This window comes from Bidens hawaiensis, unplaced genomic scaffold (assembly GCF_021521415.1).
Source record: "Bidens hawaiensis isolate Kalapana, Puna unplaced genomic scaffold, B.hawaiensis_p1.1 tig00002306_1, whole genome shotgun sequence".
NCBI classification, from domain to species: domain Eukaryota; kingdom Viridiplantae; phylum Streptophyta; class Magnoliopsida; order Asterales; family Asteraceae; genus Bidens; species Bidens hawaiensis.
The window spans coordinates 2,920,058-2,942,506 of NW_027491123.1; the positions used below are offsets into that span (position 1 = coordinate 2,920,058).

The 22,449-nt window shown below is 39.2% G+C and overlaps 1 protein-coding gene across 1 annotated transcript; it reads right to left on the bottom strand.

Annotated features, from left to right (window-relative positions):
- Positions 1-10,916: 10,916 nt before the first annotated feature.
- On the bottom strand, positions 10,917-14,261 carry LOC143616191 (uncharacterized). The gene is made up of 6 exons (XM_077089092.1): positions 14,181-14,261; positions 13,194-13,255; positions 12,759-12,888; positions 12,603-12,675; positions 11,259-11,324; positions 10,917-11,170 (listed from the first exon to the last, which is right to left on the bottom strand). The coding sequence occupies exons 1-6, from the start codon at positions 14,186-14,188 to the stop codon at positions 10,955-10,957; spliced, it is 555 nt and encodes a 184-aa protein (XP_076945207.1). The 5' UTR covers positions 14,189-14,261; the 3' UTR covers positions 10,917-10,954.
- Between the last annotated feature and the right edge of the window lie 8,188 nt (positions 14,262-22,449).

Sequence of the window (22,449 nt, forward strand, 5' to 3'; positions counted from 1 at the left end):
GCCGAATTTGGGCCGAAAAGAATATCGCACGAACTTTTTACATTTTGAAATTGATACAGGTTTATTTGGGACATGATTTGAGCATTCAGAAATTTTTTTGGAATTTTTGGAAATTGTTTGGGGTAAACGGACGATTTTCAGGCAAAATATAGCTGATAAAATGAATTTTTATAAATTAATAAATCAGTAAATAATTCCAGAAATATTTTTATAAAAATCTACATATTTTAATTGATAAGTGGCTAAATTTTCATAATTTAATGATTAACGGTTAATTAATTATGCTAATTTGAATATTAAACAAATTCAGTTTTTATAGAAACCGGCAAGTTTGCGACTAGCGAACCTTCGGGAATATCAAAACACCAAGAGTGATCAAAAATCATATTTTTGGACTAATTAAGTGAAAACGAACTTTTCTATGAGAAACCTAGACAATCCGGGTGGATTGTGAGCGTTTCTTCTTAAATCAAACTGAATAAACGGAAACAGGCCCCGTGGCTAATCCGGGACCCCAGTATGTGATCTTTCTTTATAACTTAATCATGTTATTAACTAATACATTTACCCAAGCTTATTTTCCCATAACTGTTTTCTGAACGTGTAAACGAACAACTTGGCCCAGCTGGGAAAACGGGATCCTGAGCCAAGTTCAGTTTTAAGTATTAGACATTGAACAACATCACAACCTAAGCCTATTGCCACTTTCTAGGCGTTCCAGCTACACCCAGATTAGTTATACAACCCATTTTAGTATTGAGATTATAATAATATTAAAATATTAATATTATTATAATATTGATTATAGGAACTACTGATAGCGGACCGAACAAACCACGAGCTGATACAGTACTGATTATCTACTAAACCGTGAGTTTCATAACCCCACTCTTTAAATAGTTTTACGAACTTTTGGGGTGAAAAGCATGTTTGATTACATATACATACCTGAAACATGTATTGATGTGAATTATCTAAGTGCTAACACACGAAAGTCCCCACGATCACAGTGATTAACTTAGAGCCGGTGGCTTGTGAATAGTACTATTGGTTTGACAAACCCAAACGGAATCGGCCTGGTTGCCGTGTCAGATAGCGCCGTTTGCACATGACCATATTTATACAAACAGGCTATGTAGTGTTAGACATAGCTACCAGGGCATGTTGTGGGCGGAAAGGGGCCACAGTGGTTGATGGAGCGTGGGAAATGGATGCACGCAGCACATACAGTCAAGACTTCACTGTAGCTTAGCATAATTACATCATTTACATAAATACATACTTATTTCATGATTACAAGTGTTGACTTGTGAATACTCATTACTGTTTTCTTGAAACTTGTGAAACCCATCAACTCTAGTAGTTGACCCGTTTTAAACTGCTTTTCAGGTGTACCTAAATCGGAGTAATTTGGTGATTTGTTACTTGCCTGAAGTGTGTGGTTGATGCTATGTGAATAGAAGCAAGGGTGTTAGTAGTAAGAACGTTTAGTTAACGAACTAGTTTTGTTTGTACCACCTAGACTGTAAAACAATGATAGAACAAATAAATGTAATATATTGTAAATTAATTTGTAATGTTTCTTTATAAACAATGTGTTGATACCAAAGGTGTCTGTTACATTCCCGTTTTACGCTTCCGCATTGTGCTAGTCGGGGTGTGACAAAAATCGACCAAAACGAAACTGAAACCGAACAGAAATAAAACTGAAAAACAGACCACAACGAAACAAAAGGCCGAAAACGAATCCGAAACCAACCAAAAGCAAACAAAAAAAACCGAAACCCAAGCCCGTCCAGTGCTCCGTAACCGACCAAAAAGAAACAAAGGAAACTGAAACCCAACCCATCCAGTGCGAAAACTCGTGTCGGCTCGAAACCTAAACCGAACTCGTTCCAATCCAAAACCCGTTTCAACCCGAGCTTGCCACTTTTCCTTAAGACACTAACCCACATCGACCCATTTCTTTAAATTTGTCGACCCATTTTGACCCGAAAATAAGGTGGAATTTCAAGTAACCCATTTTGACCCATCTTATTAAAATCTATGACCCAAACCAACCATATGATTTTTAAAACAACCCAAATTGACTCATTTAAAATGGTTTGGGTTAAGACTGCCTCCCTAGGGGTAACCCAACGGTAAAAGGCCACCACCAGCTGTCACACCCCGACCAAAGGCGGCGGAACATGCCGAGGTGTGACGATTGTCCATAAGCACATGACACTAATTAAAGTGACAGTATTTAATAAACTCATTTCATTTCACAACATCGAAAATGTCACATAACAATTATCCATAAAATAACCATAAACAAGATATCACAAAATATGGCAAATTTGATAATGTTCATTTTTACTAATATCCTAAGGTCTTTGATGTCGTTTTCTTCACAATCATAAATCAACCAAGATGCAAACCTGCAACATTTCATAAAATAAAGTTTGTCAACACAAAGGTTGGTGAGTAATTCATAAGTTTAATCATATTAGTATATAATAAAGATAGCCACAAAACTTGCATACGAAACGATAAATAAAAGTGGTAATTTGGATAAATAGATATCGCTAAACACATTAACGACACCTAGCTATAAGGGGATGCCAAATAGTCTAGGATTTTATAGTTATCGTTAATTGCATTACGTTAACGACACCTTGCTATAAGGGGATGCCAAATAGTCTAGGATTTTATAGTTCCACCAACCAAAAGCGATAAACACATAGGCATATAAGCATAGAACACCAAATCGAGCAATTATTTAGGTAAAGTATACAACTACGTTTGTGGTTTAAGATTCAAATATAAAGCATTTTGTTGAATAAGTATGAAATGTCACCCCCAAAATAAAAGATGGAAAATGAGGTATGAAGTACTCACCTTCAAGTAGTAAATTTGAAAGATGATAATTTGGAGATTTGTCAGAACGATGAGTTTAACGCACAATGCCTAAAAAAAAGAAATCTTGAATTTAGAAAGGTTGTCTTGAAGGTCTTTTAAACAAAATAAATGTTGAGATGTAAATAATTAAAGTTCAAGGTTTGAAATGTAACTATTTAATAATTTTTAATAATAACCCTTTAAAAATGTAAGTTTGCTCGAAACCGGGTTAAAGTATCTAACCTTAATATTTACTCAACCTATGTTAAATAATAAGGTGGGTAAAATGCAAGAATGCAAATCCCTTTGGAATAAAGATACTAAAACGGTTTTTTTTTATCGAGTGTTCGGGTTGTCGGTTCGGGTCTTGATAATTGGTCAAACCCAAAGTCAACTTTCCAAAATATTGAATGTTATGAGATAACTCAATAAAATTTAATAAGACTTTAACCAAGTATGTAGTTCCATTGTTTTATAACTAACAACGCACGTTAAGCGAGTGTTCGGTTTTGTCGGTCCAAACTTTGTTATGAGATCAAGTTGGATCCAACATTTCCAAGTACTTAAGAAAATATTTAAAAATCAATTTGTAACTATTTTTAAAGAAATATACAAGTCTTGATGGCTAAAAAAACACACACTTGTGTGTCTTAAGCAAGCAAGAATCGGTGCCAGGGTAGTGACCACTTTAGTAATATACAAATTTACAAGTTTTTATAGGATTGTTCATGACCCGAGCTAGTGTTAGCTCGAACTTGGCTCTTCTTGAATTTAAAAGTGGCTCAATTTGGCTCGATTATTGTGTTTGGTTTATATTTAGGGGGTGTTTGGGTAAGCTTTTAAAACTTGTTTATTTGTTTGTTTGCTTGTTAAAAAGCAAAATGTGTTTGACAAAGCTTCTCCAAAAGCTTCAAATTGGAGCTTTTCAAAAGTTGCTTTTGCTTTTCAAAAAGCAAATAAGTCAAAAAGCATTTTAAAAAGCTCAGCCAAACACCCCCTTAATGGATTTCCTACTTATATAGACCCGTGAGGTATAAGGGTTCGGGTGAAAAAGAGTTTATATCTAAAAGGTGCAAGAAATATTATGAGCCATTGATAAAGGTTGATCAATGACTCAGATTGGATAGATTGATCCAATTTATGTAAATTTTGATAAGTAGGAATAAAAAGATAAAGGTAAAATACATACCAATTGTTGGCGTTCTAGTATTGTTATATAAAGAAATAAATGATTTTTTAAGTGTATTGAAATGGGTGCGATTTTTCAAATGGAAGCGGTGCTTTAATTTTCAACAAGGTTTTTTATTTTTGTCAAAATGTTTTAAGTTATCTTAGTATGGTATTTTAATCATTACACAACTTGTATTAGTTTGCACCCAAATGTTTTTTACACATTTATGCTTAGCTCTTTATAATACGTGGCGTCTTTTGATGGCTTCCTAGACTTTTTAGATAATTTCACTTTTTAGTCTAACTCCACCTATATATGGGATGACGTTTAGATTTTGTAAACCGCATTGGATTTTCTACTTGTAAAGAAGAGACTTTAATTTGTGTAAACCAAGGGGGTGTTTGGTAGAGGGAATTGAGGGGTGAGAAATGGAATTGGAAAGAATTCTCTTGTTTGTTTATGAAAGAAAGAGGTGAGAAATGGAAATAAACCATTTCCATTTCTCTGATTTTGTTTCTCTACAAAAAGCGGAGAATTGGATTTCTCGACGTTCATTTCTCCCATTAAGGAAAACACACACAGCCTAAAAGCAACGACGGGAAGACTGCAATACACTAATCGCCGGTATGTAATTCTTTCTTTCTTTCGTACTTCTTATCATTATCACTCACTTTTGCCTTTTGTTTGCCCTAATATCTTCGCTATACATAAAAACCCTTTCTTTGTCTTATCAATTAGGGCACCAGCACAAAATTAATAACTTTATGTGATTCCAGTTTCCAAATTCAATGTCACAGCGTTTAATTTGACCGAAATCGATGCTGCAAATCATATTATTATTTTCAATTTTACGAATGCGTCCTCTAATTAGAGAACTAGGGTTTGCTACAATTCTTGAAATAAATAGTAATTGCAGTAGATGTATTGTTTGTAAATTGATTGATTGTATCAATTGGTCGATTTCGAAGGGGGTATAATATAACTATAATCACAGACCCTCAAAGGTTTCTCTTTAATGGAGCAAAAAGTTATAATTTTTGTAGGTCATTGCCTTAAATTGATAACATAATTATCCTTTTCTTAATGGCCGAGGCTCGTTAACTTTTTGTCAGTTGAAAATTAGAAGTACATTTAGTTGCATTATAGCCGATTATAGTTATATCAGGTTTTTAAAGGTTTTTGTAATTATGCTTAATACAAAATAGTGAGTTTTGGATACCACTTGGATTAATCTTAGGGACCGAGTTTCGATGATTCGATCTTATTTTGTTATTAGTTCAATGCATCATCTACAATCTGTATGTGCTGATTATTCTGTTTTAAGTGTAATGAAATATTCTTGATTGTGGATGCTTAAGTGTATTTGTATTTACATGCACCGTTGCCATTCTGTACTTCAATTCCACTGTTACTACACCCTGTGCTTGCTCTAAACCTAGTGCATTGGTTATGCTTTGTTTTCAAACCTGTTTTATTTATGCAATTTTCATGCATTGATGATCTTCAATGTGTGTGTTTTGCATCTCATGTCCGGTCTATTGGAGTCTGTAGGAAGTTACAGTCTTACAGATGTCTGTTTTAGAGCTTGGATGCTATGCAGGCTTAGAATCTATTTTGGTCTGGCTATTAAGTTAATAGATACTGAAACTCTGAAAGATTTTTTACTTCTTGTAACCATTCTGTTTTGCTTTTACTTTTCTCATTCTTGTTAAAACGCTTATGTTAAGCTCGTCTAAACTAGGGAGAATTATGTGTATTTGAGAAATTGTCTGTTGTATTCTTTCTTGCTTACTGAAATATGCTAGTAACTTGGTGTATATACAATGCAGATATCGGATATCAGTTTCACGCGTCCTGTGAACCAGCCAATTAGAGGAGCATTAGGGGAACTGGCCATTTATTTATAGGAAGTAATAGAGAGGGCAGAAGCTAGCAATGAATGCTTTGTTGTCAAGTGACCCAATGCATTTTGGTATGTACGATGGCGGGCCATACAGGCATTCTGATGATAAATTGGAAGAACATGGTGGTCGGTGGTACTTTTCACGAAAAGAAATTGAAGAAAACTCACCATCTAGACCAGATGGCATTGATTTGAAGAAGGAAACGTATCTACGCAAATCATATTGCAGGTTCTTGCAAGACTTGGGTATGAGGCTCAAAGTGTAAGCTTCTTTATTCTTAGTTTTGTTCTCTCAAGTTATTATTCTTATTCATGTGCTTTTCTTTATTTGTTGGTAATCAATGAAAAATGCAATTTAGTGCTATAGGGTATTTCTCTTAAAAGGTTGAGTTGAAGTAAAATGTCAACTTTGAGATTGAATTGGTCAAATGATAGTGTGGTAGCCTAAAAATAGTCAGTGATGTGTTATATAAGTTTTAACATTGACATAAACGTTACACCAAATATAGGGATCTAAATGGGTTTGAGACTTTGAGTTAGCTTTGATTCAAATGAAACCTATCTCACAAAAGACTTTTTTGCACAGGTTGGCATGAAAGTGAAAAAATAATGAGATAGCCAATGACATCCAAGTAGTACAGGAGAGGAAATCCTTTGGTCGATAGGGACTCTTTTAGCATGCAAAAAAAGCATTAGCATGGGTTATAAACTCTTCTGGTGTTTACTTGAAATTCATTGTGTAACAACTGATAAAAGCAGCTCATTTGATTGGTAAAGATGTGGATCTAGGACGTTCTTTTCTTGCGTTGACAATAGAAGAGAAAATTGAGATGGTCGAGTTGTATACCGATGGTTCAATGGGATAGTTGTGTATGGTTGAAGTATGTTTTGTATGTGAATTGGTTTTAACTATGGTTGATGTTTTTTGCTTAAAAACTATGTTTTGTATGTGAATTGGTTTGATCAATGCATATTTTGGTTGGAATTTATGCATCTTTTTATATGTTTTTTATTTTTTAATAAATATTTGTTATGAAAAAAATACTTGTGCTAATGATAAAGTTGATATAATTCTCTGTTTATTTTCTATGTACCAAACAAGAGAAATGATTCTCAGCTATATTTCTCTACTGAAATCTCAGTACTACTAAACAGAACAGTCAATTCTCATTCTCCAGACCAATTCCCTTTCTCTGCAATTCCATTTCTCTACAATTCCATTCTCTGTACCAAACACCCCCCAAGTGTTCATGTGGGCTAACATTTATAGGGAGAAAAGAAAGATTAAGATTTTGCAAAATGATTTTCTCTACTTGTAAAGAAGGTTGGTTGGTGTTGTTATTGATACCAGTGGCAGATCTAGACCATAATCTCAGGGGTAACGTTCAAAAAAAATTTTTTTTACCGTATTTTATACAATGTAAATGAATTTTTTTTATCGTATTTCATACAATAACCGAATTTCTTTTTTACAATATTTCATACAATAGTTTTTTTGTTTTTTTAACTTGTTTTGGACCGATATTATCATTTTCTTGTAATTTTCGTTTAAAACAATTGCTAATAAGACTTTGTTATTTCATCTTCCAAGTTCCCTAATTTTAAAAGGGACAAAATTTAAACCGTAAATCTATAATCAATTTCAAAATACACATAAACCCTAAATCCCTAATCAATTACAATTTCCAATTTATATTATCAAAATATCCAACAAACCATAATCAATCATTCAATTGCTACCAATGGGGTGGTGCTCCATTGGCGAACATAAAGCCTTTAAAACACTTGGGTTTGGAGGGGAGGTCTTATGTTCAAATCCTAAAGACAACAAAAAATTAAAAGAAGTTCACTGTTAAAAAAAATCATTTAATTGCCTATAAACAATTTTTATAAACAAACAAACAGTTACAATTTTAAGTAGAAGTAGAAGAATACATAAATTGAACAAGTATAATTCAAATTGTGGACGAGGGAGTAAGGGACTGAAGGAGCACCGACCGTTGGCTACTCGGCTGCAGCATGCAGGGGGTTGGGCTAGTGTGGGGTGGAAGCCACGACTAAATGAAACTTTGTTTTGTTGAATGTTGATGTCTGACCTAAACCAAACGTTTAAGCATAAAGGAAAAACAAATAAATGGTTTTATTTAGTTTGTGCTTAAATTTGGTTGGGCTTTAATTGGTTTCGGCTGTTAATTTGGTTGGGCTTTAAACAAACAGAGGTAATGTTATATTTTTTCAGGGGTAGCGAAAAACGAAAACTGACCAAAACATATAAAATTTGTACTACCAGCGAAAAGCTCCGCTACCCCTAGTTATATGCTACATCTGCCATTGATTGATACAAGCAAGTACTATAACTGAACAAGTTACGAAAGCAAATGACTTGAGTCGAGCCACGGCTAGCTTGAACTTGGCTTGTTTATAACCAAACTGAGCGGTTTTTGAGTCACTGGCTAACATGTCTACTTCAATATCTCACTATCTTTGACTGAATTTTGGCCCACGATTTGATTAGTTTGGGATTAAAAAAATGACTAGTGGGATAAGATTAATAATAATAATAATAATAATAATAATAATAATAATAATAATAATAATAAATGGATTGGTCTTAATCTTATACCCGCGTTTGGTTGGACTGTAAAAGCGTCATGCCAATCCACCCAAGCAACACGTTTCATTTTTCCACCGTTGACTTATGAATTCGAATATGCAATTCATAATAATTTTTTCAGCTTTAGTTATATATCTGAATATATTTTAGTAGTTAAGTATCTATACGAAGCTTTTCTTAATAAATTAACTATTAAGCATGTCTCTTAATTTAAGGAATGAGTTGATTTCATAAACAGTAGAGAAAAAACTCCATGTTGACTTCGAATTAATGGTTATAAATAGTGGTTTAAAAGATCCGAACCAACCGAGTAGGCGAGTCGTTGCAAGCTCTACTTCAAGCTTGAGTTTGGCTTATTAATAGTTTCAAGCTCAAGTTCAAATAAATAATTGATTATTTTTTTTAACGTTATGTCATGCTGTAAAGTAATAAATTATTTGTTTAAATCTATATTCCTAATGAAAATTGGATGTAAATGCATCAAGCTTGAATGGAATGCAAGCTCGGAACTTCAAATAAGTTTGTTTGACAAATAACCATGACCTAAATATATCAAGCATGGCTAGTTTGTACAAATAAACGAGTCTATACTTATATAAAAAGACATTAATGTTTATTTAATCAAATAATAATGCATTATTTAAAGAAAATACAAATAACTTTTGTAAAAGTAACTAAAATAGTGCGTGTATATATATAAATAAAATTAATAAACCCTTCGAGCCGGAGACGAGCTTCCAAATTCTTCATGAGTCAATCCCGGGCTTTGGGTGTAGAGAGTTGTAAATGAGCCGAACTCAAGCTCGTGGTCAACGTGGTCAAAACTGGTTATTGCAATAACCGATATTTAAAAAATGTAAAACCGAATTGCTATTTTTTAACCTAACGGTAATATCATGTTAACCGAATATTAACCAAACAAAAATAGCCGGTTTCGGCTAACTAGTTCCTCCTCTAAAATGCCAAACCGGTTTCTAATCTATGATTTGTATCACGATTGCAAACGAGTTTTTTATTTTTCGGTTACTAACCGGGTACAATTCAATTAATTAGTTAGGATACGCCCGTCTCTAAATGAAAACTAGATTTGAATATGGGCAACCATAAGTATTAATGATAGGTAATTTTTGGTACTTAAGTGATTTATTTGGTCAAATTATTCAAAATTATACAAGAAATAAATTTAGTTGAAGCACCACCCAACGCAAACTACTACTGTCGCAATCACCACCGTGGATGGCACATGTCAACGCCACCTACACCTACATCGCTACCATTGTCACAACCACAACCACCTACCTCGCCTCTATCAGCAACCTGCCATCGTCATGGCGTCACCATCACCACTAGCCGCCATGAAAAAGTATAATAAATGAGGCCATTTTGAATATATATATATATAGGGTAAGGTTAAAATGAAAACCCACTTGAATTGTGAAAACCCGCGAAAACCCTATGTAACATCATTTTTTTTTGGTTACATGTAATATATGTTGTAACATTTAATACAAAACATCGAAACATAAAAAAAAATGTTTTGCTATTTTTTAACATTTTTTTATTAATTTTTATATATGTTTTCAAGAGAGAGAGAGAAAAAGTTATATTTATATTTACATTTTTTATTCACTTTAATTGTGCACAACAAAATTTAAACATTAATTAAAAACATGTGGTTGATAATGGGTTTCTAGAGTTTTCACAACTCAAATGAGTTTTCATTTTATATTTAGCCTATATATATATATATATTTAAAACCGACACATTTTAAGCTGAGCCCATTTTTATTAGGACTCGTTCTAATCCAAACCAAATTAATAACTTCCTAAAAAAATAACACTTAGACCAGAGCTTAGTTTGATTTGACCCTTCACTTGACCCACCCGTCATTGCAATGTAATAAAGCCTCAAGAGAAATCAAATTCAAAATAAACAAATTTGAATATCGAAGTCCAGATTCTTCTAGAGGTCGAGCTGAGGAAGAATCGTAAACTACAAAAATGGTCACACTTGAATATTGACAAATTTATTTAACACATATCTTATATAGACCCACAAAATAACTAGTCAACAGATTCAAACAAAAATAGCTGGATAGTATGTATATGAAACTGTTTTCCTTGTAGAATTCAAATTTCCATAAGTAGTCAACTTTGTCACCTTTCCACTATCCAAGCTGCAAAACTAATATTTGCTTTCAAGTTTAAACACCATCAACAACTGAAATTCCCAAAGTACCCTTTTTTAAGGTCAACCAGCCCAACCTACAAAAAACCTCTTATTTCATAGAGGAGTAAAAGTGAGATGATAAAATACAAAAGAAGTTGCTGACATTAATCAAAATACACGATTTATCGCACATACAAAGTTACTTAGGATTAATATTCACTTTGCACCAATGATTTGAGAAACAAACATTGCAACTGATTCAACAGCAGATTGTTCTGCCTCTTCTTGAGTGATTCCCGCCAACTCAAGATTCTTCTTCCCGATGTTAATCGAGTGGTCGCCATTTTCAACAACATGCAGTTTACTCGAAGCTTTCATTTTCTTTCTAACCGCTTCTAATGACTCCAGTGAACACAACCCATCTTTAGTGCCCTTCATTAACGAACACAAGAATGGTTAGTTAGCCGAAGTTAGTTGTTGCATATTTTTAATTACATCACGCGTGATTATTAACTTTTACCTGTACAAACATGGTAGGAACTGTAAGTTGTAAAAGGGGCTCATCTCTAATGGTTCCTTTTGGTCCCTGAAAAATGATTTAGTGAATCAAATATTCATGATACGTGACCTACAAACATGACTTAGTTACAAGTTACAACAATATTGCAATTAGGAGAGATTTTCGGTTATAAAGTTCATTTATATGAAAGTAAGAAAATAAAGTGACACTGAGCTGATCCAAGAGTTGGCATATTCGTATTCGGGGTAACTAGGTAAAGACAAGTGGACTACGGAACAGGCCAACTTAAAAGTGAACGTAAGTTTCCTGTCTAGCGTTATGACGCCCATAAGAAATAAGCAAAAATGTCTTGGACAAGCCGGCGTTATGACAAAAGGTTATGGTAAACGAACAAAGCCGCTCGTGAGCTACTCTAGATCAGTACGCTAAAAACTTGAGCCGGGCATAAATGAACTTAAGCCAAAACTAAAGTGATGCAGGAGCATTTATATTTAATTAGAATCTTTTATTTTGTTAGTTTATCTTTTATTATTTTGTGTTTATCTTGTTTCCATGCTTATCTCTTTTATTTGTTTAGTATAAATAGGGTTATGGTTGTTTAGTTCTTTAGTTTTTGATTAAGTTTTTATTTATAAAGAACATTGTTCTTGAAACCTTTGGTTCGGTTTTATGGTCTTTTTAATCATGAGTCTCTCGAGCCATTGATCGCTTCCGAAACTGCATCATAAAGTAAGCTTGTTTAATAAATGAGCCTGAGCTTCACTTTTCAAGCTCGAGTAGGCTCGCAAACATTAACGAGAATGCTATGTATACTAAATTTATTAAACTTTTATATGCATACATAATTATTCTTATAAATATAATATTATAATGAAAATAACCAAATAAAATTAAATATAGAAAATGTTATTTATAACTAATAATAATAAAAATAGAGAAAAAATAATAAAAATAATAAACGAACCGAGACCGTGCTTAAAAAACTATTCGCGAGCGAGCGTGAGCTTAGATGAGCTAGACTCGGCCAAGCTTGTTTACCCCCCCCCCCCCCCCCCCCAGTCCCCTATCTAAAGCCCCCATTTTTTTCGTTGACTTTACCAGATTCAGCAACTTTTTTCCTTGTTAATTTTAAAAAACAAGCATGAATATTTAAATTTATATTTGATCAGTTTACTGATGCAGTTAATTTCAATCATAGGTTGTCAATTTTCAATACCCAAGATTTTGCCAAAACTTCATAAAAGTTATTAACTTTTCGTCTAAAAGTATTCTTGTATTTTCTATGTATCCGCTCTGCATCACAAAGTTCAAACAATAATATGTACAATGTCATGATAAACAAACCTTTAGTGGGTACCCGAAGCAAACTACAGCCGAAGCCCGAATACTGTTCTCAGCAGCTACCATACAACTTACTCTGCATATAACACTAAAAAGCCCATTAGTACCCCTCGTTACAGATTTATGAACCGCTAAAATCACTAGTTCAGTAATCTTAACCTTGAACCCATGGACTTTCCAGCCAAAATTAGAGGATGTTTTGGGTACTTTGCAGCAACTGTTTTGACAAAATCCGAGTGAAACTCAACCAATTTTACAGCTTTGGGAGGTGGTTTTCTTTTAGAAATGTCTGCAAGCAGTCAATATTATTAGTAGCTAAAAACAAGGGATTTTTACATATTTCCCCTTCCTAAACCATTGAAATTACATATTTCCCCAAAATACAAGTTTTTAATGCACAATGTACAATGCTCTTTAAGCATGGTTTGGGGAAATATGTAATTTCAACGTTTAGGAAGGGGAAATATGTAAATGCCCCTAAAAACAATATATGTTCAAATCAGGTATGCACCAACAGGTTAAGTATATAGACAACAGTGTCATACATACAGAACCAGAACAGCCATAAATTCATTTCTTATTTCAGGAACTCACATGGGTAGTCAAAAGTTACAACTTCAACTGCATTTAGTGAATCAGCCAACAAGTTCTTCCATCTACATAACCGAAAAGCTAAAAACTTGAGTAAATAATCGTAGAGGGTTCTCTTGTACCGGGCCTTGCAACTCGGCCCATTAGAGTTGACGCAATCCCTCTATAATAGTAAAATTTTTCTCTCTTTAATATGTAATAATCTAGGTTTGTTCAAATTCGGATATCCAGAGATTCTGGTATCTGAATTTCCTATAGCGAACTTCAATATCCGAAATTTCGCGTTTAAATATCCAAACGGAATCCCGAGTTCCAGAAAAAAATAATTATTATTTAATAAATTTTGAAAAAGTTATTTAGAATATCCAAAAACTTATTTCAAATATCCGAAATATCCAAAAATTATGTGAATTAAATATCCGAAATTTGGGATTTGGACATCCAAACGTAATCCCGAGTTCGAAAAAAAAAATAGTAATTATAATTTAATAGATTTTAAAAAATATATTAAGTTAAAACAAACGTATTTCAAGGGGTGGGATCCGGTAAAAAATAAAAATAACCTACTAAACATACAGATAACTAGTGTAATTACAGTTTTGAACTAGAGTAATTATGTTATAAAACATAAAATAGTATAATAATAATTGCTTTAGTTCAAAAATTATAGAGAGATCAAATTACACTGGTGTTAACATAATTACTCCAGTTATTAGTTATTTGTACATTTCTCACAATAAAAGTCATTTCTATTTGATCCATACACTTATTTGAAATATCCAAAATATCCAAAATTTCCATATTTTGGATAACTTTTGGGTATTTGGGGTTAGGAATTTTGAATAATTCGGGTACGTTTTCGGATTGGGATATGTTGAATGTAATATGTGTTACCTAAAGTTCAATTGAGGCTTACTTATTTTGATAATCTAGTGCTATTCAACAAACACAAAGACAAACATAACAGAAAAGAAAAGAAAAGAATCTGACCTAATCATCCACTCTGAAGATGAAGGAGCGCCGGCGCCGTGAGCGAATACCACCACTGGCAAATTAGACTTATTATTATTACTACTTGAAGAAACACTAAGTGACCCCGGGCAGATTATAGGTAATCTGGGGGCTAAGTAATGTTTCCCACGAAGGTTAGGTCCAGCAGAGTAAGTTGTACTTCAGGGAACCTGCAAAACAGACACCGTAAGCTCGTCACTGAGAAGGGGGGGGTTCCTCCTTGTGACCACCCTCCGGCGTGAGAATCAGTCTATATTGCTCTTTGAATATAAAAGTATATGAATACTATTAGAGCAGTTATCAAGTAAGTTATACGAGATAGTAGATGATGAAATGATAATACCATTTGCTGTCTTTTATAGCCGAAGGTGGGTATCCAAGGGGTTTAGCCGGCCCAACACGCTACCAACTGTAACCTATGCACGTGCCTTGCCTGTGAGTGGTGGACAGGTAGCGTCTGACATAGAGCAGGCGTGCCGTGCACTCTTCGTCTTCTACCAACTGCAGGCTAGGCACGTGCTCTGGCAGGAGTTGGTGAGCAGGCGGCGGCTATTGGTCACAGTGCAGTGGCGTGCTGTCTGCCACGCTGCTGTCAGTGAGCTGTCGCATTCTTGGTCAGATCTTTTGTCTTTACCTCGCCAGGTATCACGCAAAAGATCCTCCATCATACGGACTGGCCCATTTTGGCGGGAGTTTTCCCCCTCCCGCCTTTGCTCATTCTTTCAGGTGACACTGAATATTTGTAAGTGTTAAGCCTTATGCGTGTAGCTATGCTGTGCGGGTAGCCTTCCCTGATGGCTTGTATCCGCAACTGCGGGAACAGGCGGGTTACTTTACCATTGGGAGGCTTTTCCCTGCGTATGCAGCTTGCATACTGCGCGTAGGCTTCTCTGAGCATGGTGGGTCCTGCGGGAGTAGATGGTCTTTGCGCAGACATCCCTGTTCAAGGTGAGTCATGCGGGACCAACTGAGCCCTGCTGGGACCTACCTCTTCAAGTCCCCCCAGTCCAATGTTCTTCTCATGAATGTCTAATAAAGTGAGGTGAACTTTTGGACTTAAGCAAAGGGTTTTGAAAAGGGGTTTTTGTAAGGTTTTCCATGGGGGTTCTTCCCGCGGAAGTCCTTGTCACTTGCAGAAATTCCCGAGTTTCCTGCTTGGTCTTTGGGTATGATGCGGGTAGGTCTGTAACCTCCTCGCAAGTCAGGAGCACTGAGTCTTAGTTGTGCGGATTCTCCCTGTGGTTCTGGTAGGTTTTGAACATAGTGATCAATTATGTTTAAACCACCAATTCCATCTTGGAGCCTCAAACAACGTAGTACTCGATGTTCCCGCTATGCGGGGATGTTATTTCCGCTTCCGCAAGCATTGCCCAGAAGATCCTTCTTGGTTTCAATTCTCAGCGGGTGCTAGGTATGTGAAGGGTTTTGCCTTTACACTGTACCCGCACCCGTCTTACGGTTACTTTACTTCCAAGGTATTCCTGGCGTCCATTCCCTGCGGGTGCTAGGTATGTGAAGGGTTTTGCCTTTACACTGTACCCGCACCCGTCTTATGGTTACTTGGTTGCCAAATATTTTGGCTTCAATTCCCTGCGGGTGTTAGGTATGTGAAGGGTTTTGCCTTTACACTGTACCCACACCCGGCTTATGGTTACTTGTTTGCCAAGGTAAGGGTATTTTCCCGCTTATTTTTTGAACCTTAAGTCTTCAAATTTTTAAATTTTGAAATTTGAAGGGTTGGTGGATGGATAACAACCCAATACCTCAAACGTCGTGCGACGGTTTCTTCTGACTGTGTCAGGACGTGCCAGAAGTTATGGCGACATGACATTATGTGGTCATTCCAGTTGCTTTTTCAGGCGCGTGGGCACGGGATTTCGGGCGCGTGGCCGCGAAATCTCTGGCACACGTCCTTTTGACAGCTGTTGCCAGTTTGTTTTTGCCACGCGTCATAGTGTCATTGCACCTTTGCTTTCTCTTTCTTCCGTATTAAATGCATCGCATTAATTGCGATTACTATATAAAGGGGGAGAAGGTTATTTGCAATTCACACTTTCCACTTTCATCTCTTCTTCTCAAGTAATTTCCGGCGAATTTCTTTTTCAGTAAAGCATTATTCCGAAATCTCTTCTTTCTTCCACCATGTCTTCTCACGATGCTGATGATCAGAAGACTGCTGGTGAATGCCAGTGTTCTCTTCCTGCCGAGCTGTACCAGTATATCGTCAGGAAGTTCATGCTCGAGTCTCTCGAGCCTGAGTTTCCTGAGCCCCACCATACTGTGTACGATGCCCCAAGTGGCAAGATCGGGGTTTATGCTGCATTCTTTGTCTACGGGAACCTTAGGTTTCCGTTGACAAAGTTTGTGTACCGTGTCCTAGAGAGGCACGGTGTGCACTTGACAGAGGTGCACCCCATGGCTATTGCCAAGGTCCGGCACTTTGAGTGGGTGTGCCGGATACTGGGCCTTGAGCCCCTCGTTGACCGCCTGATGACCTTCTATACTTGGAGGTGCATCCAAGGGTGGTACACTCTTACAACCCGTATCAAGGGTTTAAAGATTTGTGCCACCGAGCGGAGTCTTCGCTCATGGAGGAGAGAGTTCTTCTTCATATCCGCTCGAGCCATCCCCATTGCCATGAAGTTCAAGAATGGCCAGCCGCTTCCGAACCTTCCCGCCATCAACTACGAGGAGGCGGAATGGTTCGCGAAGATATCCCGGGTCCAGTCCCCGGTTTTCCGTTTTCCAGAGTCGGCGATGGTGATGCTGGGGATGAGCCGGGTGTGGAAGGCGGCGAATGCGGATAAGGTTCCGATCGTCCTTGAATATGGTTCGAACTCTACCCCTTATGGTATGTCTTGTTTCTTTTTGCTGACTACGATTTTTTCTAACTTTCTTGTTGATTTCAGAGGGTAACGATCTTCAATCGCTCCTGAATCCGCGGGAGGAAGATGGTCCTGCGCGGATGGGTACTCGTGCTCTGGACGAGAACGAGTTGCCCATCTTAGAGCAGACTGCGGGTCGGTTCGTGGAGGTTTACCCGCCAGGCCAAGAGATCCTGAGCCACCGACGGCCAGGTAAGCCTATCTTCTACCCTGATCCTCTCAATGCTGTGCCTGCTGCTGGAGTTCATGACATTTCTTCTTCTGAGGAATCCGCAGAAGGTCCTCCGCTGGTGCGGAAGAAAAAGGCTGCCGTCGGGAAAGGCAAGGAGAAGGTGGCCTCTACGGCCGACCCGGTAGTCCTATCTGACTCGGAGTCAGATAATGCAGAGGTGGCGGGGAAGCCCGGTGGTGAAGAGACCACCGTTCCGGAGGCTGCAGGTGTTACCTCCGGGGAGGCAGCGACGACGACGGTTACCGGTGTTAAGAGGCCGGCTCCATCGGGTTCGCCCCCGCTCGTCCGTGCGTTCAAGCTCAAGAGACCCCGTAAGTACCCCCATAATTCTTGTCTAGATTTGTTTCGAATAAATTTTTCTAACACTTTTGCTCGTGCAGGTGCGGATGTTGACGCATTCCAGGGTGGAGTTGGAGTAAGTATTCCCCCGCCAATGACGGTAGGCTCGGTCAGCCTTCCCGAGGCGTCGACCCAAGCGTCTACGCTTGCTTCCGCTGGTTCCAGCCTTCCTGAGGCTGTTCCAGCTGCGAAGGTGTCTCCGCCGGCCGTGAGTGCAGTTTTTACAGCATCTTTCACGGAGCCGGCGGTTACTGTTGCTGAGCAGTCGGCGCCAACAATGGCTACCACGGCGGCTGCCACTATACCTGCGCCAACGGCACCGACGGCCGGACCATCAGGTACGCGCCGGGCTTCCCGCCGATCTATGCCACCTTCCCGTCTGCCTGACCTGTTGGATGGATTTCCTTTAGGTTCAGGTGATGGGTTTGGCGGCTATCGGCCTGTTATTGACCCTACAGGTACGTAGGGTTCTTTTTTGTTTGTATATTTTTGTCATCTTTTCCTAACTGCCTTTGTTTCTTTTGCAGTGTCGGATTCCAATGAAGTGTATGTTCCAAGATGGAACATACGCCGAGGAACAACCCTTCGCACCCCTGTGGAGTGCGTGGACTGGGCTCGCCACGCTGCTCCTCATGGTGCGTTGGGGGAAGCCATGGCTAGCTACCAAGAGGGTAGGCTAACCAATGAGCTTCGGGTTCTCCAGGCCCGAACGCAGCCCCGCGTCGAGCTGCTTTGTCGTGAAAACGACAAGTTAAAAGCAGCTCGCGCCAAAGATGTATCTGAAGCGCGGGCTCTTCGGGAGGAGAACCGGCAGTTGGCCGCTGCCGCAGCCGAGAAGGAGAAGGCATTCAAGGCCCTCGAGGTTGAAGTCCAGGCGCGACTCGAGGCCCGCTCCAAGGCTGCCCAAGCTGTGAATGAACAGCTTCGGCTGGCTAAGGAGACTGCGCGAAACTCAACTGAGAGGGCTGCCAAGGCTGAAGCTGTTGCTGAGCCGCTTCGCGAAGAGAATGAGCAGCTTAAATGCAAATTAAAAGCTCTTCAACATGCTCATGACGCCTTGGCAATGGAAGATGCCAAGAAGCTGCAAGAGATCCTTGACCAGAGGGGGGTGCTTGACCGCACTGAGAGGAAACTTCAAAGCGTCGAAGAAGCTGCCGCCAAGGAAATTCAACTTGCCAACCTTGATAAAAGCGGAGCCGAACGTGCTTACAAAGAAAGTCAAGCTACCCTCCAATGGCTGCTTCGAGAAGCGTTGCCTCAGGTATCCTCTTTTTCTTTACGCTTTCTGCTCGTAATTAGAAAATGTTCTAACTTTAATTCTTTTGTAGGTTGTGCGTCAGGTCCTTTCAGAGACCTCTTATGACGATGCGATGAGCGCAGCCCTCAACGCTTCTCATGAGGATGGGCAGAAGACTGGCTTCCTGCTTGGTCTAGGGTTTGCTGAGAGAGGCTTTCCGCCCTCCAACTTCCCTTTATTCAATGTTAACACTGAAGCTGCTTATGACCAAGCTGTGAACCAGTACGCTGCCTTCCCGCATCCAGTGGTGGAGAAGGTGAATGAAGCTGCTGCTGCTGATGATGGGCTAAACATCCTTAAGGCTTTCCTTGGGCAGCCGCGCTCTGATGGTGCTGGCCCAAGCGGAGGTGGCCCTGAAGCCTGATCCTGAAGATCCCTTCCCGCTGCTAGGATAGACTTAGCTTTGTATAGATTTCTTTTAGGCGGGTAGTTACCCAGCCATTCTTGTAATTGATTGTGAAATATTAATCTCTTTGCGTATAAGATTGTTATTTCCTTCCTTGGGTTCCTTGCTTTATAAACTTATGACTTGCATACTTAGTTTGATTTAGCAATTTTCCAAGTGTTTAGAATAAGAACCTTTGAACGTGGTTGATGATGGGTTAAAGTTTCGCCTCCTCCTTCGTGATTGTGCGGGTAAAACCGTCACTTGCACTTGGTAGGATGGCTAATCTTTACCCTCTATCTGACCTGCGTGTAGGTTTCCTTTTCGAAATTTCTAAGGCATTAAGTTAAACCTTTGAACGTGGTTGATAATGGACTAAAGTTTTCGCTTCCTCTTTCGTGATTGTGCGGGTGTAACCGTCACTTGCACTTAGTAGGATGGCTTTAACTTTAGACCTATATCTGACCTGCGTGTAGGTTTGTCTTCTCCTTTTTTAAGTGTTCATAAGTTAACCTTTTAACGTGGTAGATGGTAAGTTAAGTTTGGCTTCCTTGTTCGTGATTGTGCGGGTAAGACCGTCACTTGCACTTACAAGGATGGCTAAACTTTACCTTCATCTGACCTGCGTGTAGGTTTTCCTTAGAACTTTTTAACATTTTGGCGTTGTGTTTATGCGGGTATTGCCGCCTTCCACACGCAACTACTTCTTCCCGTAAGGGAAGTTCATAGGTTACAAGCTATCAATACATCATGAAAGGAGAATCATTTCCATTAGAAGTGGCTCTAGGCCTTTTCTTTACAAGTTGGAATTGATCTACATATAACATTTGCGTAATTGAGCTCCATTCCATGTTCTAGGGATGGGAGTGCCATCGAGCCTTTCGAGCCGGTACGCGCCCTTTCCCAGAACTTCTTTGATAATGTATGGCCCTTCCCAAATCGGGGCCAACTTTCCTGGGCGTTGTTGGTTCGAAGCCTCGTTGTTACGCAGTATGTAGTCTCCTTCCTTGAAGTTGCAGAGTTTTACCCGCGTGTTGTAGTACTTTTGCATTTGTCGTTTGTAGTTTTCTTCACGCACGGCGGCTAAGTCTCTGCGCTCTTCGGTTAGCATAAGGTCTAACCGTCTTTCCGCATCATTGTCTTCTGGTTGGATTAAGACCCTTGGTGAGGGTAAACCGATTTCGACTGGGATCATGGCTTCAGTGCCATAAGTGAGACTGAACGGGGTTTCTCCCGTACTGGTCTTCTTCAGCGTTCTGTTTGCCCAAAGGACGTGCGGAAGCTCGTCCACCCAGCCGGATCTGTGTTCCAAGAGTCTTTTCTTGATGCCTTCGACTATGCTCTTGTTTGCTCTTTCTACCTCACCGTTACCTTGCGGGTGTGCCACTGAGGTAAAGGTGTGGGTGATTTGAAGTTCTTTCAGCCACTGCTGTAGCTTCTTGTCAGCAAAGTTGGTGCCATTGTCGCTTACCAAATTCTGTGGAAGTCCAAAACGACAAATAATAAATTCCCAAATAAATTTTTTGATATGCTTTGCAGTTGTTTGGGCTAAAGGTTTCGCTTCTATCCATTTGGTGAAGTAGTCAATGGCTACCACTAGGAACTGAACATTCCCAGCTGCTGTTGGAAATGGGCCTGTCACGTCAATGGCCCACTTCTGAAATGGCCACGAGGAAGTGACAGGAACAAGTTCATTTTTCGGGCGATGCGTGTTGGGTGCGTAAAGCTGACAAGATCTGCATTTTCTGATGTATGCCAACGCGTCCATATGCATACCCGGCCAGAAGTATCCCGCGTTGTTTAGCTTGGCTACCACAGCGCGGGGGCCTGCGTGTACTCCACAGATGCCTTCGTGAACCTCCCTTAGGAGGTAGTCAGCATCTTGGTTGTCTACGCATCTTAACAATGGGCCAAGAAAGTTACGTCTGTAAAGGGTGTCATTGACCAGCTGATAATTCAGTGCTTTACAGCGTAGTTTTCTTGCCTGTGACTTCGACTCTGGTAACGTTCCTGCTTCAAGGTATTTTATTATTGGGGTCATCCATGTTTCTGTACCGGTTTGGATGACACAAATTTCCTTGTGCGGGACTGATGGTGTTTCGAGGAGTTCCACGCGGATGTCCTTTCCCAAGTGGGTGAAGGCCAGTGATGCAAGCTTGCTTAACGCATCCGCAGATTTGTTTTCGCTGCGCTTGACATGTATCACTTTACAATCATTAAAATCGCGCATGATGGCTTTGGCCTGGGCGAGGTACAGGGCCATTGTGTCATTCACAGCCGTGTACGTCCCGTTTATTTGGTTTGCCACTAGCATGGAATCTACATGGGCTTCCAAATTTTTTACACCCATTTTACGCGCAATCCTCAATCCGGCCAGGAATGCTTCATATTCAGCTTCGTTATTCGTACTTGGGAAATCCAGCCGAATAGCATAAGTATATTCCTGGCCTGCTGGGTTTGTTAATTTTAACCCTGCGCCTGAACCCTCGTTACTAGCTGCTCCATCAGTGTAGAGTCGCCAGACCTCATCGATTTTGTGTGCTGGGGAGGGTTGAACCTCCTCCTGGCACTCTTTCTCCCGCGCAGCGGGGACTTCTGTAATAAAATCAGCCAGGACCTGGCCTTTAATGGCTGGTCTCGGCTTGTATTGAATCGCATATTCTCCCAATTCAATTGCCCATTTGGCTAGGCGTCCCGATAACTCGGGTTTGCCTAGAACATTTGAGAGTTTGAAGTTAGTGAGAATAGTGATTGGGTGACCCTGGAAATATCGTCTCAACCTGCGTGAAGCGTGTATAAGTGCCAAGACCAGTTTTTCCAGGGTAGAGTACCGGGTTTCCGCGTCTGCCAGCACGCGGCTAACATAATAGATTGGCATCTGGATGCCTTTTCGTTCTACAAGCAGGACTGCCCCGGTTGCTCTATCTGTTGCGGAGAGGTATAGGATTAACTCCTCTCCCGCTTGTGGTGCTGTGAGTGTTGGGAGTTCGATCAGGCGTGATCGAATCTCCTGGAAAGCTGCTTCCGCTTCTGGTGTCCAGCGGAAGTGCGTTTTCTTTAAACAATTTCTTAGTGGACACAAATGGGAACGACCTATCCGCATGGTTTGC